Source organism: Musca domestica, unplaced genomic scaffold (assembly GCF_030504385.1).
Source record: "Musca domestica strain aabys unplaced genomic scaffold, Musca_domestica.polishedcontigs.V.1.1 66, whole genome shotgun sequence".
NCBI classification, from domain to species: domain Eukaryota; kingdom Metazoa; phylum Arthropoda; class Insecta; order Diptera; family Muscidae; genus Musca; species Musca domestica.
The window spans coordinates 2446617-2467415 of record NW_026712376.1 but is presented as its reverse complement, the minus strand read 5'-3'; the positions used below and the strand labels follow the sequence as shown (position 1 = coordinate 2467415).

At 34.3% G+C, this 20799-nt stretch overlaps 1 protein-coding gene across 6 annotated transcripts in view; it reads right to left on the bottom strand.

Annotated features, from left to right (window-relative positions):
- Positions 1–20799, bottom strand: part of LOC131800479 (anion exchange protein 3-like) — a 139067-nt gene that overhangs the window by 28782 nt on the left and 89486 nt on the right. For 5 of the 6 annotated variants that reach the window (XM_059129741.1, XM_059129743.1, XM_059129742.1 and 2 more), the window contains one exon: positions 8746–8899. In XM_059129741.1, the coding sequence (XP_058985724.1) occupies positions 8746–8899 (154 nt within the window). Of the gene's footprint in view, positions 1–8745; positions 8900–19789; positions 19918–20799 lie in introns of those variants that run through there. The other variant, XM_059129744.1, reaches the window with a different exon arrangement.

The window sequence follows — 20799 nt, the reverse complement described above, 5'->3', positions numbered from 1 at the left end:
TATTCACTGGAATTATTTCAAACTTCGTATTTTCACGTCCTAATGGGTACTACAGTCTGTGACAGAAAATTGCCTATGCAGTTCCAGGTCTTCGTATAGCACCCACATAACGGTACCACCCTATATTCTATATTTTTACGATTTTAGGTACAATATTCAACGGAATTGTTTCAAATTTGAAGTTTCCAACGGTTACTAAAGTATATGGAACTTTTATCAATCGCAAAAAAAAAAAATCCGAAAACTACCACTTAAATGAAACCGTTATATGGGGACTACGAAGACGTGCACCTGCTTACGAATTTTTGTGTCATAAACTGTAGTACCCATTACGAACTTCAAACATGAAATTTGAAACAGTTCCAGTGAATAATGTCGCTAATATCATTAAAATATCGAATATCGGGAGGTGCCGTTATATAGGGTACATATGAAAACGTGACCCTGCATACGAAATTCTTTGTTATAAGCTGTAGTACCCGTTACGAAGTTTAAATATGAAATTTGTTACAATCCCTGTGAATTGTGTCGCAAAAATTATGAAAATACCGAGTATAGGGAGGTACCGTCATATGGGTATTCATGCAATTTTATGCCATAAGTTGTAGTGCCCATTAAGATCTTCCAATACTGATTTTGAAACGGTTCCGGTAAATAATGTCGCTAAAATCATAAAAATACCGAATATTGGGAGGTACAGTTATATGGGGGCTATAAGAAAACCTGGACCGATATGCCTACTAGTAAACCATGCAGGTATGCAAAATTTTAGACTTCTATCTCAATTTGTTCGAGGGTAGCGTGATTACAACGTATAGACAGACGTACATCGCTAGAATTTTATTCCGATTCAGAATTTACATACTTTGTAAGGTCTATTATGAATATTTCGAGGAGTTACAAACGGAATGACAAAGCTAATATACCTTCCATAGAATGGTGGAGGGTATAAAAAAATCATCAACTTTGGCTTACAAAAAAACTTTTTTTACTTCGAAATTTTTTTTTTTCCGAATCTGCTGCAAAATTTTCTAACAGTGTCACAGTCCAATATCCAGTGTGATTTGTGGAAAATTCCAAGGGGATATGATGGTGCTCGGTTTGTTGATCAAAACCACAAAAGAGTTTTGGGTTTTTATTGTATTAGGCTTTTGTATAACCTTGACTATACGATCCCAAAAATGTATATATAAATTCGCAACATTTACTATGGAGCTTCGAAAATTTTAGCTTTAGATTATTTTAAGAATTAGTTTAAACAACAAGCCATGTCGGCCAAATTTTTAGTATGGTTTTATTCATATGGAAAATATAAAGTATGATTTAGACTTTTGATCTAGATCTAGATACTATAGTCGAATTTTATGGCAAAAAGTTTGTGGAATTTTAATTAAATTTAAAATATGAATAAAAAACTCGATTGTTGACTCGACATTTTCGATCAAGATATTCCTCGTATTTTTCTCTGCAATATTGCCGAAGACACTATAAACCTACTTAGGTTACTTTGCGATGTAAACTTTCAAAACACCGATACATGTGTCTTCTATTTTTAGATCTACATAGACAAGCTGCTGGATATTTTGCTGTAATTATTATTAATACTGCACAACAACAATTTTTATACAGAAAACAAAGTAGAAACGCAGTGGTACAAACTCATAAAATTGGAAAAACAAATAAAATAGTTTCAAAATCACTGTGATAAATCAAATAAATAAAATTTTACTCTAATTAAATAGCGTCCCCCATTTTTGTACATTAATGTATACCTTTAAAACTTATTCTTGCAGGTAAATGTTATTCTTATTTGAGCGTTCCGAGAATGAGCTATGTAAAATTAGAGATTCCAAAAAATGTTTGTTTCCCATAAAAAATTACTCATATCTTCAATCTTCTTAATTTTTAAGTGGTTATAAATATATTCACTATTAATATTAACCACAATTTCTTTTCATTTTATAGATACTACTCATGAAGAATATTCTGAGCCAAAGAGACTACATTACATTTCTGTAAAGTCATTTCCGAAGAATTGTTAATAGAATACAACTATAAAGGATGAAAGGGAAAGTGTATATAATTACAGGAGTTTCAAAGTGCGAAGGATACGTTACAAGGCAAACATAAAAAAGCATCTCATCTTTTCGTAGAAAAGCTGATTAAAAAGACATATTTGCTACAAGCGTAAAGGGAAATAATGGTCCATACACAAAAAAGAATACTCTTTCTACATATTTTTAGGCAGCGAATGGATTTTAAGTCGTCTTTTAGGTGTAAGAAAAGGCCGACTATATGATACCCTACACCATTATGCATTTTTAAAAGAGCTCCTGCAACAAAAAAAGTTTATATACTGGGTATTTATGTGAAGTAGATCATACCAACTATGAACCTTATTTAAATGCGTTTCAGGGCTTTAGGACAGTTAAAATTTGGTTTCAAAGGGAACTAATATATGAGAGTTATATCCAATTCGGAATCGATTTGCTCCAAATTTGAAGAAGGCATTTTTACCTCTCATATCAATTAATATTGCTGTAGAATGACTAGATGATATCACTTCGAGATGGTTTTTACTAAAAACTACATAGGAACCGAGTTCCTCCAAATGGAAAAAAATCGATTGAATTTGAAAAAATTGACTAGGTTAATTTGGGCTGATATTACATATATGATGAACAATAACCGTGAAATCGGATGATGATATATATGGAAGCTATATCCAAATCTCAACCCATCTCGATAAAATTTGGTAAAGGTATTTGTATGCTGTATCTGATAGCACCAGGTTGTTTTGGAATGCATTTACGGGTGTGAGGGGCCAAAATACAAAATCGGATGAAACATAAATAGGGTGAGATGAAAAAACTGCAACCAACTTCAGACTGCTGTCATTTCTAAGCCACTCGTCCGACAGCTGTTAATATTATTCCAGTGACAGCTCATTATATTGTTTACAGCATTTACAGTGAGAATTTTCCAGAAACAAAGTTATTCGTGATGGAATCCAAGCGTGATTTCTTTATATTTGGCTGGAAAAGCACAAGTGGCTATCGTTAGAGCACTCCAGCATTTAAATGTGAATAAATATTTTGTGCCTCGTACCATCGCTCATTACCGTGATACTGGTAGCGTAGCCCGACGTTAAGGAAGTGGACGGAAGAAAACAGCACAATCAGCAGAAATGGTTCGAAAAGTAAAGAAGCGACTTGATCGAAACCCGCGTCGCAGTGACCGTAAAATGGCTCGTGAGCTGAACATATTGCAATATTCCATTCGGCAAATATTAAAAAGCCATTAAAATTCCAAAAAGTGAAAGGACTTACACCGCAACAGAAAGAAAATAAACTCAAAAGAGCTAAAGAGTTGCTTCGCTTGGCCGAAAGTGGTGAACTGCCGAATTTGGTTTTCTCCGATGAGAAAACATTCGTTGTCCAGCAGTTTGTAAACAAACAAATTGATCATGCTTACTTGCCAAAGAGGTCAGCTGAAAATGTGCACCTTCGGTTGGCCACCAGAACTCAAGCGCCGGCCATGGTGATGGTGTGGGCCGCCATAACAGCAAATGGTCGCTCTCCGCTCGCCGTATTAATCGACCGTGGCATGAGAATTAATGCCGAATATTATCTCGAAAATATTCTGGAGGGTGTATTAAAACCTTGGGCACGCAAACATTTTGGTCACTGACCTTGGACATTCCAACATCGCACTCAGCACGCGCCACCCAAGAATGGTTACAAAATGAGGTTCCTCGCTTCATTTCCAGCGCACAATGGCCACCAAAATCTCCGGATACCAATCCGTTGGACTTTTGTATCTAGAGTATTTTGGAAAGCATGGTTGGCACTAAAAAATATAAAAATGTCGATCACCTCAAGCAACCGCTTCGCCGGGAATGGGCCAAAATACCGCAGAACAGCATTCGGGCAGCCGGTGACGGGTTTATTGGCCGTTTGAATGCCATAATTCATGCCAAAGGTGACCAATTCGAACAAATCTAAACTTATTCTTAAATTTGATGCTACTTCCGACATTTTTTGCTTTCATTCAATAACATTTAAAAAATGTAAAAATTATGGCGTTTGACTTTGTTGCAGTTTTTTTATCTCACCCTGTATATGGGACTTATAGTTATATCTTAACCGATTTTGCTTACGAGACGTACTAGCCGCACGAGCCAAAACCTATTTAATTTAGGCAGATATAAACCATTTGGTGCAGATTAAACTTGAAATCGGTAAAGATATATATGGGAGCTATATCCAAATCTGAAGCGATCTCGATAAAATTTGGAAAACATCTTTCTGAGCTATATTTGATATCTTTCCCCGAATAACGTTGCAATTGACTTCATATTATAGCGGTGGGGGTCTAAGACACCAAATCGGATGAAACGCGAGGTGGTCATGTCTGAACCAATTTTCACCAAATTTAAAGTACTTTCTTGTGGGCTGAATTCGTGAAACCAGTTGAAAGTAGAGCTACAAATACAAATTGCTTTTCACACTTAACTAAATAAAAGGGAAAGGAACCTCATCCCCACATTTTTTCTTGAAATTCATTCAGTATACAATGTCTTCGGCAATAATACAGATAGAAAATACTAGCATTTTAACCGTCCGCCGAGTTGCCAGATGGGTCTTTTTGGCACTTTTGTTCAAAATATGGTTAAGAACTCTGTTTGTTTTGAGGCATAAAATCTGCTCTAGGTCTCTGAATAAATTATCTCACAAATCATCATTTCGGAATGTTTACGTCAGAGACAAAAATATTTTTCTACAACCTTTCTGTATAAATCACATAAAAAATACATTTATATTCTAAGTTAAGAAAATATTGGTTTCAAATTTACCAAAAACGCGAAAATAGTTCCTAGTTTTTAACGAAAATTTTTCATTTTGATACATAAAAGTAACATAAAATTCCGTTTTAGACCAAAAGTGTCAAAACAAGAAATCTTCTACACAATATTTCATTAAAAATCTCAGAATAAACATTCTTTCCAGTTTTGAAGAAAACTAAATTCAACAAGTAAGCAAAGGCTACAGTCGAGCGGGGCCGACCGTTGAATACCCTACAACACTATAATAAACGATACAGTTTATATAGACGAGATACTCGAAAGAATTCCACAAGATATTGTGAAAAATAATAAAAGAAAACCATCAGGTTGCGTTCTCTAATTTTCGAATAATAGCATCTTTAACTAATTTGCTCATTTCCAATTTATTGGAAGATGTTGCACGTAAATGGTCTTCCTAGATCTGGAACCAATATTTCCCAAACACCTATAATCTCTCAAAAGTGGCAAAAGATTAACTTTTATTATTGGTTTTTGACTGAAACGCATCTATATGGGATACAGACATATGACTATATTCTTCAACGAAATCAGCGTTAACGACATAGTCAGAAGTGCGTCTTTCCTATATTTGTGAATTCCCCAAAAAGTCACTGGAATGGACATTTTCGTATTTTGTCTACAAAAGTTGGCAAACTCCTTCACACATTGAATATTTTTGGATGGCCATCCAAAACTGCTTGGCTTTTGCAATGTCCGGTAACCCCCACTCAAATATGCGTGAGGACCGGGCGATAATTACGACCTGCTGACAATTTTGCAGTTTTTGGTCCATTTCAACCCCTAAATATATGGCGATCATCTCCAAAAAGAGTAGGCTTCTTTTCTGACCCTCATCTTATCCCCATGCAAAATTTCGTAAGAATCGGGCCATAAATGCGATCTGTATATGATATCCTGATATCCTAACTACTTAGTTTTGTTAGCTGTAGAAATATTACCAAATGTTTAATTCAAAATGAAAATATGCCAAAAATATGACAAAATTGAAAAAATATGAGAAAATTTTACAAAATCAATGTTTTCCTCTTTAGAGAGATATTTTTATGCGATTTTTTAGACGTTTTATCTTTCCTGCCAAGAGGCCATTCTGAATTAATGAGAACTGTCGAAATCAGTTCAACCGTTCTCGACATATAAGAGATCTTTCAAGCATATCTTCTTTGATAGACATATATATCGCACATATTTTGCTATATATCAGATTTGATGGATGTTAACATCAATGTAAAGATCAGAAGTAACCTTGTCATGGCTTTGTGATTTCGCCGGGATTTAAAATATTCGCGGTTTAATGAAAAATTTTGAATTTTTTCAACACAAAAGATATGGTCTATTTTACCCGCTAAATATTATCCGATGACCACCCAAATTGGTAGGCTTCTTCCCCGCCCTAAACTCTAGCCACATGCGAAGTTCCGCGTCAATTGGTCTATAACTGCGACCTGTAAAGCTACTGCAAAATCCGACATTTTTTAAGTATTTGGTCCATTTCGACCCCTAAATATTATGCGATCATCTCCAAAAGAAATAGGGTTCTATTCTGACCCTAGCCCCACCTCCATTCTAAATTTCGTGGAGATCGGGCCATAATTGCGACCTGTAGAGTGATTACAAATTAACATGGACAGACGGACAGACGGACAGACGGACGGACGGACATACATAGCTAGATCGACTCAACTCGGCGAGCTAGGAAGATCCATATATACTTTCCTATGTGGGAAATCAATATTTCGAGGTGTTACATAATTTTTGGCCCAATCAAACTTATAATACCCCCAACACATAGTGTTGTAGGGTATAAAAATTTAGATATTTCAAGTGAAAATAATTAAAGAAAGTTTTGTTTGTATTGCCAGTAGATTGTTAAGTAATGGGTAATTTCTTCTCCAGATCCTGTGTTGTATACCTTAAGATATCACTTTGTATGGATGTAAATATTTATAAATACCAACTAGCTGAACCCGGTGCGCTTCGCTACCCCTTTTGATTTTATATGCATTCACAATTTTATTTACGAATATATGTTGGTTAAAAAAAAAAAACAAATTAAAAATTAACAAAAAAAAAACATTGCACCATTTTAATGCTTAAATAACCAAAACCATTAGAAAAGCAGTAAATGACATACATACACGAAGGGTTTGTCCTTCGGATTTATTTATTTCATAGCAAATACCAAGCGTGCAGTAGACTGCAATCTTTTGAATTTGAGTGGCATTTCTATTGCAATTAGTGAATTCGAAATAGCAACATACCTCGCCGTAATAAGCGTATTTCAAATCAATTGTTGTGTTGTTTTTTAGTGTTAGCCTAAGGCGTTGTGGGTCAATGGTTCTTATTAAAATCATATCCCAATCTGATCCGATTTAAATATAATTTTAAAAAAATTACTTTTACACCAAACTCCGCCACACCTTTCATATTTCATTGAAATTGGTGCGTCAAATATGTGAAATCGGCCGATAATATATATATGGAAGCTATATCCAAATCTTAACTAATTTCCAATTAATTTGTCACATTTATTATTGTAACCAAACTCCGCCACACATTCTGAATTTCATTGGTTCGGTCATTTATATCATGTTTGGTGCATAACATGTATGAAATCGGCCGAAATATATATGGATCAAACCGCAACTGATCAATATAATTTGGCATTTTTTTCTGGTGCCAGATTTTGTCTCTCTCGCTTTGGGTGCATCAAATATGTGAAATCGGCTGAGTATATATATATGGGAGCTATAATCAAATCTGAGCGTATTTGAATATAATTTGTCAAATTTATTTTTGTACCAAATTTAGCCACTCATGCCGAATTTCATTGGAATCGGAAATACGTATCGTGTTTTGTGCATCAAATATGTGAAATCGGGGAAAATATATATGGGAGCTATATCCAAATCTGAACCGATTTTAATATAATTTGACTAATTTATTTTCTAATCAAAATCCCGTTATATATTCCAAATCTCTTTGGAATCGAACATACATATCGTGTTTGGTGCATAAAATACATGAAATCGGCCGAAAATATATATGAGAGCTATATCCAAATCTGAACCGATTTTAATATAATTTGACAAATGTATATTTGTTTTAATTTCCGCTACACATTCCAAATTTCATTGAAATTAGAGATACATAGCGTGTTTGGTGCATCAAATACATGAAATCGGTCGAAAATATATATGGGAGCTATATCCAAATCTGAACCGATTTCAATATAATTTGGGAAATCAATTTTTTAGATAAAATCTATCACACGTTTCAAATTTCATTGAAATTGGGGATATATAGCTTGTTTGGTGCATCAAATGCTTGAAATCGGCCGAAAATATATCTGGGAGCTATATCCAAATCTGAACCGATTTCAATATAATTTGACAAATTTATTTTCGGATTAAATCCCGTCACACATTCCAAATTTGATTGGAATCGAACATTCATATTGTGTTTGAGGAATCAAATGAACGAAATCGGTCGAAAATATATATGGGAGCTATATCCAAATCTGAACCGATTACAATAAAATTTGGCAAACTTATTTTTGTTCCAAATTCCGTTACGTATTCCAAATTTGGAGACTGTATCTTCAACCAATCAGTAGATATGTGCATATAAAATCTAAATTTTTGGGAGGTACCTCCGATTCTGATGCTATATCTCCAGTTCCAAGTGGAAATTCGAAAATGTATATAGCCTATGTTACTTTCAGGCGATGTTGCAGTATATATGGAAATTTTCAGGAAAATCTATTCAGCGGTTTTCGAGTCCATAAATTACAAACAAACAAACAAACAAAAAAACAAACAAACAAACAAACATACAAACATTTTCCTCTTTTATAGATATAGATTATGAAGATCACTTACCACTATTAATATTTTTAAAGCTACCGGGTATTGGATGAACGGAATCCTGAAATGTGGTTACATCAAATTTTTCTTTAAGGGCAGATGGACCAGCGAAAACTTTTTCCATTTCCGAGTCCAAATGAACTTCATTGGGATCTTCATTGCCACTTGACTGAATGTAAAAGAAAAAAAGAAAATAAATATATGAAGTAAGATTATATTGAAGTTTATAGTCTTATAACAGAAGTTACAGATAATCTATGTTGACAGAACATCTAAGAAGACAAATAAAAAAAATAGAAATGTTTGGTGACTATGGCCGACCTGGTATCTTGTAGAAGTTATAAAAATATTACCAAACTTGTTTGCCACAGTGAATAAATTATTTCGCCTCACTTGAAATAAATGTTTTTTTTTTTTTTTGGTACAATTTTAACTTGCGAATGTTAGTAAAATTAAACAATCTCACTATAGAAATCCGCTTCATCCGTTTTAAGATGTAAAAAAAAAACATTTAGTTTTTGTAACAAATTGTTTTTCCATTCGTTTGCAAATTTGTCGAAGTAAAACAATTTTATGGGGTTCGACGCAGGTTCCATTTTATTATATCCTGCACCATAATATGGAGGGTTTAATAACTTCGTCATTCCGTTTGTAACTGCTCGAAATACTCATGTCAGACCCAGGTGTCACTAGGCAGGTTATGTTCGAATATCGGTCATGTCGCCCACATATAACGGTACCTTCCTTTATTCGCCATTTTGATGATTTTAGCTATATTGTTGTCCAGAATTGTTTCAAATTTTGTATTGCTAGATCCTAATGCGTGCTACAACCAATGGGGAAAAATTGCGAATGCAGGTCTACGTCTTCGTAACTCCCTATATTTGGTATTTTAATGTTTCAATTTTCGCATTTAAAGTTCGGAATCGGTATTACAGTCTATGACGTATTCTAAGATTTTATAGACATTATTCACCGTAATTGTTTCAAATGTTCTCATTAGATGTCTGGTTGAGAGAAATATTAAGGTATGCCCAGTTTGAATAAAACCATGACTTGTTTCGCATGTTATGAGATATACAGGGTGAGATGAAAAACCGCAAACCAACTTTAAACTGCTGTAATTTCTAAGCCACTCCCACAGCTGTTAAAATTATTCCAGTGACAGCTCATTATATTGTTTACAAGCGAACAAAAGCATTTTGGTGAGAATTTTCCAGAAAAAAGTTATTCGTAATGGAACTCAAGCGTGATAGTGCGATTTCTTTATATTTGGCGGGAAAACCACAGGTGGCTATCGTTAGAGCACTCCAGCATTTAAATGTTAATAAATCTTTTGTGTCTCGTACCATAGCTCGTTACCGTGATACTGGTAACGTAGTCCGACGTCAAGAAAGTGGACGGAAGAAAACAGCAACATCAGCAGAAATGGTTCGAAAAGTAAAGAAGCGACTTGGTCGAAACCCGCGTCGCAGCGGCTGAAAAATGGCTCGTGACCTGAACATATCTCAATATTCTATTCGGCAAATATTGAAAAATGAGCTGGGGGTAAAATCATTGAAATTCCAAAAAGTGCAAGAACTTTCACCGTAACAGATAGAAAATAGACTCAAAAGAGCTAAAGAGTTGCTTCGCTTGGCCGAAAGGGGTTAACTGCTGAATTTGGTTTTCTCCGATGAGAAAACATTCGTTGTCTAGCAGTTTGTAAACAAACAAAATGATGTTTTCTTGTCAAAGAGGTCAGCTGAAAATGTGCACCTTCGGTTGGCCATCAGAACTCAAACGCCGACCATGGTGATGATGTGGGTCACCATAACAGCCGATGGTCGCTCTCCGCTCGTATCATCGACCGTGTCTTCATAAGAAATGCCGAATATTATGGCGAAAATATTCTCGAGGGTGTATTAAAGCCTTGGGCACGCAAACATTTTTACCGCAGACCTTGGACATTCAGCAAGCTCCTCCCAATAATGGTTACAAAATGAGGTTCCTCGCTTCATTTCCAGCGCACAACTACCACCAAAATCTCTGGGCACCAATCCGTTGGACTTTTGTGTTTGGAGTATTTTGAAAGCAAGGTTGGCACTAAAAATACCAAGGTGTCGATCACCTCAAGCAAGCGCTTCGCCGGGAATGTGCCAGAATACCGCAGAGCAACATTCGGGCAGCGTGTGACGGTTTCATTGGCCTTTTGAAGGCCATTATTCGTGCCAAACGTGACCAGTTTGAACAAATCTAAACTTATTCTAAAATTTGATACTATTTCTGACATTAAAAATTATTTTAACTGTAAGTTAACTAAAAATTGAGCTCGAGGTCTTTTTTTTTAATAATATTTAGTTATTATAATAATTATAAATAAATATTATTAAAAATAAATATTTATTTATTATAATAATAATAAATATATATTATAAAAAATAAATATTATTAAAAAACAACAAAGACAAAGAGTTGCAGTTTTTTTTATCTCACCCTGCATATATGTTTCAGTCGATTTTACGTGATGTCACCTACAGTAAAATCTTTGCCAAATTTGGTGCAAACCAATTTAAATTCGGATATAGTTTACTTCTATCCGATTTTAATTTTACTCATATTAAAATAATACATAATACATTTAAGTTCTTTATTGTGATATGACAAATTCACCCATTGTCCGAAAATGCCTCAAGACAAACTTCAAGGTTTCCATCGTCACTTTCAATCTATTCGCAGCTAAGGATTTAACTAATCTTATAAACAAGTTTTTTCTCTTAGTTAAGGTCATTCGGAACTTTCTGCTGTGTTATTCACACCTGGAAATAATTATTTTAGTACCTAGAAAGTATACTGTCCGAATGGAAGGAACAGTTTATTTTCTTCTTCTCTTAATCTTCCCCCTGCAAGAAATGCTATAAAGAAAACTTTTTGTTTTCTACACCATAATTTGCTCAATTTGGTGGATATTCTAATCGATAACTTAAAGTGAAGAACTTCTTCACCAATTATTGCTAATACATAGACACTTGTGTGTCATTTCTTGTTCTTCTTTGTCGTCTTTTTGAAAATTGATTGAGTACTACATTCCATTAAGAAACTAAAATGATGGACTACAATGTGTCAATGTTAAAAATAGAAGAAATAATGTCCCTAATGGCCACCACTAAACATATTTTTTGTTCATGTCAATAATTTTGAAATTTAAGTGTTTAAAACAAGTGGAAAATAACATAGGAAAACAAACAAGTGTGAAAAATGTAAACAAAGGCTATGAAAACACCTTTCTGGAATATGGAAAGATATATATGCTGCTCTAAAACATAGACAAAATGCTGTAATAATATGGAAACCATTATATTAAAAACTAGTAAAGAAAGTCTTATTGTTGGGCGGGGCCGACTTTATGATATCCTACACCACTTTGCTAATTTAGTAGAGCTGCGCATAACAATTAAAAGTTTTTATGGGAGAATTCAATCACGCTATGATTATAATTATAATTTAATGTTCAAAGGACTAAATATGACGAAGCATAAAAATATATATGGGAGCTATATCCAAATCTGAACCGATCTCAATAAAATTTAGCAAATGTATTTCTGAGCTGTATTTGATATATTTCCCCAAATATTGTTGTTACAGAGTGCATATTACGGCTGCGGAGGACAAAAATAACAAATCAGATAAACAATATATATGGGAGCTATAGCTATATCTGAACCGATCAAATTTGGCATACTTATTTTCAAGTCCAATCTGATCGTGCGTGCAAAATTCCATACTATTCGGACTGATATTACACGTTTGGTGCACAATAAAAGGCAAATCGGATGAAGGGAGGTATACCTAAATTTTTACCGATTATCTCCAATTTGAATAGGGTTCGTCCTTGGGCCAAACAAATGATTTGTGCAAAATTTCAACTGGATAGGGCAATAAATGCGAACTGTATTTTGTTTACAAAAATATATGGACAGACGGACGGACGGACATGCAAAAATCGATTCAGAATGTGATTCTATGCAGGTCATCAAAAGGAACAAACAAATACACAAAGACATAATACCCTGACCACATTGTGGGATTTAATACACCCTCCAGAATATTACATAATACATTTATTCTGATGCCACGGTCGATTAATACGAGTGGAGAGCGACCATCGGCTGTAATGGCGGCTCACACTGTCACCATGGCCGGCGCTTGAGTTCTGGTGGCCAACCGAAGGTGCACATTTTCAGCTGACCTCTTTGGCAAGAAAACACGATCATTTTGTTTTTTTACAAACTGCTGGACAACGAATGTTTTCTCATCGAAGAAAACAAAATTCGGCAGTTTACTATTTTAACTTTTTTATGATTATTTAAATTGTTGACCCTAAAAAAAATGGGCCAATATTTCCCATTCCGTTTCGGACTTAATTAAATATAATACTTGGTTACTTCCTTTACTTCATATAAGATAAGTGATAATTTTTAGAAAATGTCAAAATGTGCTTGGTGGACCAGATATATTCGACCGAAGTATTCCATGTTCATAATTCATATAATGCAGACAAAAATGTTGGTTTTTGTTTCGATGTCTATAACAGATCTTGTGTTAATAGAAATATTGAGATTTGTCAAGTCTAAAGGGAATTGGATGCTAATTTCGCGTTTTATGAGCTTCATGGATATTCGAAATTTTAACTCTTTGTGAAAGAGGTACCAGAAGGAGAGGACCAATATATCCCATCTACAGAGCAGATCTTGTGTTAGAAAAAATAATGGGACGTGTGAGATAGATATGAAGAAAACCGGATACTTATTTCGGATTTTATAATCGTTTTGGTTATCCCAAATTATGTGGGAGAAGTACCAGAAGGAATAGACAATCTTTATAACTGATATTTTGTTGATAGAAGTATTGAGATCTATCAAGTATAAATGGAATCTGATGTTAATTTCGCCTTTTGTGAGCTTCATGGATATTCAAAATTTTGACCTTTTGTGGGGGAGATACAAAAAGGAGTGGACCGATATATTCCGTTTTCACACCAGACTTTGGGTTAATAAAAGTATTGCGATGTGTGCTATTTGAAGATATTTGATAGAACTCTTACATCTCATTTTTTATACCCTACACCACATAGTGGTAAGGGTATTATGTCTTTGTGCGTTTGTTTGTAACATGGAGAAGGAAACGAGATAGACCCATAGTTACTTTTGAGAACCTTCATAGAATCACTTTCTGAGTCGATTTATGCATGTCCGTCCGTCTGTCCGTCCGTCCGTCCGTCCGTCCGTCCGTCCGTCCGTCCGTCCGTCCGTCCGTCCGTCCGTCCGTCTGTCCATGTATTCTTGTGAACAAAATGCAGGTCGCATTTATTATCCGATTGAGATGAAATTTTCCAAACAATATTTTTTTGGCCCAAGGACGAACCCTATTGAAATTGGTGAGAATCGGATCAAATTTAGATACAGCTCCCATATATATCTTCATCCGATTTCCGGTTAAATGTGCACCAAATGTCCACTATCAGTCCAAATTACCTGAATTTTGGCACACCCAACCGAGTTCGGCCTAGAAGCAAGTATATCAAATTTGGAGAAAATCGGTTCAGATATAGCTATAGCTCCCATATATATCTTTCATCCTATTTGATCTTTAAGTCCCTCACATTCCTACTATGCACTCCACAACCGTGATATTTGGTACCAGGTATTAGATGGAGCACAGAAATAGCTGTTTTAAATTTTATCGAAATCGGTTCAGATTTGGATATAGCTCCCATATATATCTTCATCCGATTTCGGGTTAATTGACCACCAAATGGCCAATATCAGCCCAAATGGCCCGAATTTTGGCACATGTGACCGAGATTAGCCTTAAAGCAAATACAACAAATTTGGAGAAAATCGGTTCAGATATAGCTATAGCTCCCATATACATCTTTCATCCGATTTGGTGTTTAAGCCTCTCACATTCGTAATATGCACTCCACAAGAATGATATTTGGTACCAGATATAAGATACAGCCCAGAAATAGCTGTTTGTAATTTCATCGAAATCGGTTCAGATTTGGATATAGCTCCCATATATATCTTCATCCGATTTCGGGTTAATTGTGCACCAAATGGCCAATATAAATCCAAATGGACTGAATTTTAGTACATCGGACCAAATTCAGCCTAGAAGCAAGTATATAAAATTTAGTGAAAATCGGTTCAGATATAGATATAGCAACCATATATATGGTTCATCCGATTTAGAGTTTTAGTCCCATACATTCGTAATATTCACTCTACAACCGTGATATTTGGTACCAGGTATTAGATGGAGCACAGGAATAGCTGTTTTAAATTTTATCGAAATCGGTTCAGATTTGGATAAAGCTCTCATATATATCTTCATCCGATTTCGGGTTAAATGTGCACTAAATGGTCAATATCAGCCCAAATCACCAGTCTAGAAGCTAATACGTAAAATTTGGAGAAACCCGGTTCAGAGATAGCTATAGTTCGTAAAATGCACGATAGAATTAGATAGATTTTGATTTTGTACCAAATATCTCATAGAGCTCTGAAATGCCCTGTATAAACCTTTTTACGAGAGCTCTACTAAATATGCATAGTGGTGTAGGGTATCATATAGTCGGCACCGCCCGACTTTTGAGCTTTCCTTACTGGTTAAGAGTTAACATTGTTCAAAATTTGGACCCTTTGCGGGGGAAGTACTAAATGGAGTTGAACCGATATTGTTCATTTTCCCATTTGACCTAGCACTGATGCAAATATTAGGATTTAGTTGAAGGAAAATCGAATTATCCTTTCTTTTTCTGTGCAGTAAACTATTTTTTGGAAAATGTTTACCTTATGTGTGGGAGGTACCAGAAGGAGTAGAACGATATTACCTAGAGCAATATTTTTTTATATCGAACTCGCTGTAAGTTTGACAATAATATTACGATGTACTAAGTTTGGACCAAATCGGATAATCCCTTCGAGAGTTATGTTGCGCACCAGCCAGCCAGCCGATTTTTTAAAAAATCCACCCATCGAAGACTCTTACAAAAATAAAATCATCGTCTTGTAGGCTCTTCAAAACACATTCTTTAAAAATATGTAGGCCTTTAAAAACTATGAAAACAGATATAAAAATAAATAAAAAGCAACAAAGTATTTATCATTGTGTATAGAGAGATAAAGAAAAATTTTAAATATTTTTCATTTCAAAACACATACAATCACAAAATAATTTTGAATTTCTCTGCCTAGCCCTGCTATAAATCATAAAATAACCATATATCTAGGCACAATAGTTTTTATGAAAACTACATTCAAAATGAATGTACTAAAAGTGAAAATTATGTTTCCACATTTTACTGTTAATTTAGCTCATATCCAATCCGAAAATATTCCTTCATACACAATTTTCTGGCGAAATTGTCAAAGTAAGAATTATTCCCGGTCGAATTTCAGTGTAAGTCTCTGAGTAAATTAATGAGTTAAACTAAAGTGTATCAATCTGTTCTGTATGAAAATAAATTATGTTCTTGCCATTGACCACAAATCTGGCTAAACCTTTCACGAAATATTTCAATTATTTCCTAGTGGAAAAATTTGTATTGGCAAACTAAGAAACAAAAAAATGTTTTATCAGTAGGACAATTATTTTTCTCGACTCGGGCCCCTACATAAAATCCAGTAAAATTGTCCCACTCCGTGGCATTGTCTATGAAAATATTCAAAAGTTTTCTGTGTTGGAAATATAAATATTTTTCCACAAAAAATATTTTTATATTTTTTATGGTGTCTGTCACATGGCCATTTATAATTAAATCATATTCAGGAGAATTTTGCAATTTCATATGAAAAAGTTGGATACTTCGTATCTGTGTGGAAATTTGTCATGAAAATATCTATTTCACTACTGCATGACTGTAGTACTCAGAATTTGGAGCCAATGTTTGTGACAATTGTACAAAAGAATAATGTTCCTTTAGATAGATTAATTGGAAATTGAAAATTCAAATATGATATGATATGATTTTTTTTATTTATATTTTTTTTACAAAAAATCCATTTCATTTGAAAATTATGAAACACTTTTTTGTTTTGAATAATATTCATTGCAGAGGCTTATTTTAAAGTGAGAATACGTAAAAGAGATGCAAATGGTTTCGCGGAATTTACAAAATATATTTGTGAACATTTTATTCAGCTTTAAAGTTATGCAATTGTAGAGAGTTTACTCTGATGAGATTATTCCCGTTGGAAAAAGTGAAAATGAAAAACTCCAAGTATTTGAAGCTCATTTAAATTTTAAATTCAAACCAGTGTTGTTTTAATTTACGTACACAAAAAGTTGTAAAGAATAGAAATAACAGAAAACCAGTGAAGAAAGTCCTAAAGTCGGGCGGGGCCGATTTTATGATACCCTACACCACTTTGCTAATTTAGTTGAGCTCCACTTAATAATTAAAAGTTTTTATGGGAGAATTCAATCATACACGCTATGATTATAATTATAATTTAAAATTCAAAGGACTAAATATGCCGAAGCATTTGTATCTTTTAAATTCTGACTTGTATTGCCCATTTGGTGCGAAATTAATATGAAATCGGATAAAAATATGGGAACTATATCCAAATCTGAACCGATCTCGATAAAATTTGGTAAAGATATTTCTGAGCTGTATTTCATATATTTCCCTGAATATCGTTGTTACGGAGTGCATATTACGGCTGTAGGTAACAAATACAACAAATAGGATGAAATATATATTTGGGAGCTATAACTATATCTGAACCGATCTTCACCAAATTTGGCATACTACCTTATAGACTAAATTCGGTCGTATGTGCCAAATTCCATCCCATTTGGACAAATATTAGACGTTTGGTGCACAATAAATGGTACATCGGACGAAGTTATATATGGGAGCTATATCCAAATCTGAACCGATCTCGATGAAATTTAGCAAAGGTATTTCTGAGCTGCATTTGATATATTTCCCTAAATATTGTTGTTACAGAGTGCATATTACGGCTGCGGAGGACAAAAATAACAAATCAGATGAACAATATATATGGGAGCTATAGCTATATCTGAACCGATTTCGATAAAATTTGGCATACTTATTTTCAGGCCTAATTTGGTTGTATGTGCAAAATTCCATACTATTCGGGCTGATATTACACGTTTGGTGCACAATAAAAAGCAAATTGGACGAAGATATATATGGGAGCTATATCTAAATTTTTACCGATTATCTCCAATTTAAATAGGGTTCGTCCTTGGGCCAAACAAATGTTGTTTGCAAAATTTCATCTCAATCGGATAATAAATGCGACCTGCATTTTGTTCACAAGAAGAAAAATGTGCACCTTCGTTTGGCCACCGCAACTAAAGCGCCGGCAATGGTGATGGTGTGGGCCGCCATAACAGCCTATGGTTTCTCATCGACGAACACAAAATTCTGCAGTTCACCCCTTTCGCTCAATCGAAGCAACTCTTTAGCTCTTTTGAGTCTATATACTTTCTGTTCTTGCACTTTGCGCCACCCAAAAATGGTTACAAAATGAGTTTCCTCGCTTCATTTCCAGCGCACAATGGCCACCAAAATCTCCAGATATCAATCCGTTGAACTATTGTATCTGGAGTATTTTGGAAGGCAAGGTTGACACTAAAAATACCAAAGTGTCGATCACCTCAAGCAAGCGTTTCGCCGGGAATGGGACAAAAAACAGAGCAACATTCGGGCAGCGTGTGACGGTTTCATTGGTGACCAATTCGAATAAATCTAAACTTATTCAAAAATTGATACTATTTGCTTTCATTCAATAAAATTAAAAAAAAAATGAAAATATTATGGGGTTTGACTTTGTTGCAGTGTTTTTATCTCACCCTGTAGTACTTCTCTCTGCAACTAAATTATAACTGCTCTAAAGCCATGATAGGTGGTATGATGTACTTCAAATAAATTCTTTTGTTACGGGAGATCTCCTAAATATGCATGGTGGTGTAGGGTAACATGTAGTCGGCCCCGCCCCCTTTTGACTTTTCCTTACTGGTTATCTCTTACAAAAAAAAAAAAAAAAATGCCCAAGGAGGTAATAACCTGTACCACAGTGTGGATTAGGGAAAAGTAATGTTAGAATATGTAATTCCTTTATCGGAATATATTTTTGGTAATCCTCCTTTTGCATGTAAAATAGAATTCCAAACATCGGCAAATTTATGGAAATATTAAAATTTTTCGAAATCTTATTTCAGCCTACAGACAATTTGCAATTGGTGTGCACCATTTCTCACAAAAACCGCACAACTGAATAATTATGTAACGTTCTTTTTAGACACATTCTCTTAACTTCAGTTATAATCAAATAGATTAAGAAAATTTTATTAACTTCTCAGAATTCATTAGTTCATTGGAATTAGTGAAAGTATCAGATAGTTTAAACAAAGTAGTTAAATTATTTTTTTTTCTTTCACAATAATATTTTATTCAAGTTCTGTTGAATTTGTATTTTTTGTGAACATTTAGGTAATATAGGTATATTAACTTGTAGGCGGGAATAAATAACATTTTACAGAGAAATATTTAAGAAGTAGGTCTGGAAAATAATAGTATCACTATTAATAATAAACTCATAAATCCAGCATATAAATTACATTAACAAGTTCCAAGAATTAATTTGCAAATGAAAATAGAAATCATTTAACGGATAAGGTACAAAAAACATTAGTTTTTTCCGGCCCATTTCTTATCTCACATAATTGAGATTTTAAATATATTAACAGAAATGAAAACTATAATAGTTCCATGTTTAAGATGCCCAGAGACGTGAATTAAACGCTTTATAATATATGCATGTAGCCGTTATTACATTATACATATGTACTATATTTAACCTTGAGATTAAACCCCCAGGGCACTACTCGTCGATGTTGAATTGTGGTCGTTTTATCCTTAAACCTTGTTATTGTTTTTTTGTTCTTTTTTATTTAATACAGATTTTTATGTGACATTCAGTATTGATTACACAACACATACACTTCTGCGGAGCAAGCAAGCATCTTTTAGTGTCCTTACATGTTTTCTTTTTAGATCCCCTCAGATAAGGAAGCTGTGTTTGCTGATGGTTCTGCCACGATAATTTTATTGTTCGGAATTTTTATAACACATAATTACACAAAATTTGATTGTATGTCGAATATGTTGATCTTTTTTTCTTGTGAAGGGGGGACAGATAAACAAATTAGTTTGTTTTCAATGTTTATAGTATACTTTTAGGAGCGCTTATATTCGATAAGAACTTGTCGCTGTGAACATCCGTTGAACAACTACAGCTGAGCACACAATGGCAAACATCAAAAATGCCACTGGTGGCATACATACGTCGTTGTCTGTATGTCGTTAGTCGTCGTCGTCGTTGTAGCCGATTTCTTTGCCTTTATCATCAGCTCGGTTATGCTGTGCTCTTTGCTGTTATTTCCTGTTGCATTGGGGGAGGGTGAGGAGACATAATGCTGTTAACATACAAACCCTATCTCAATTATAAATGAAACAGTGTATTGGCATTTTGGCGCTTATTTTTTACAGCCGCCTTCATCGTACACACTAAATATATTTCGGAAGCGGTTGTATTAAAATCTCTTCGAATGCAAACAATGAGACTCTCTCTCAGTCTCTTTTAACATATCTCTGTTAGTTCCATTAATGTATATTTTTTTACATTTTTTTCTTTAACATATTTGTGTTTTTTTTTTTGTGCGCACTCTCCGCCCGAACATCTGTTCTAAAGCCGCTTACAAACATTTTCAAGGATATCTTTGCAAACTGACATTTGTTGTTATTGTTGTCGGAACATAACCCCCATTCGTACGTAAATGTTTGCTCGTTGTCATCATTAATTGATGTTCTGTTGACGTAAAATCTAAAGAGTATGCTCTTGAACTTTTAACCTGTAGCGTTGGAAATATATCCATGAGCATGTATTGTGCTAAACAGTAGGAAAATACTATTAGAACGTTTAAGGAACATTTTGCATTTGTGAGAATAGTCAGTTTACTTTGAAAGCAAAAAAAAAAAAAAAAACAGGA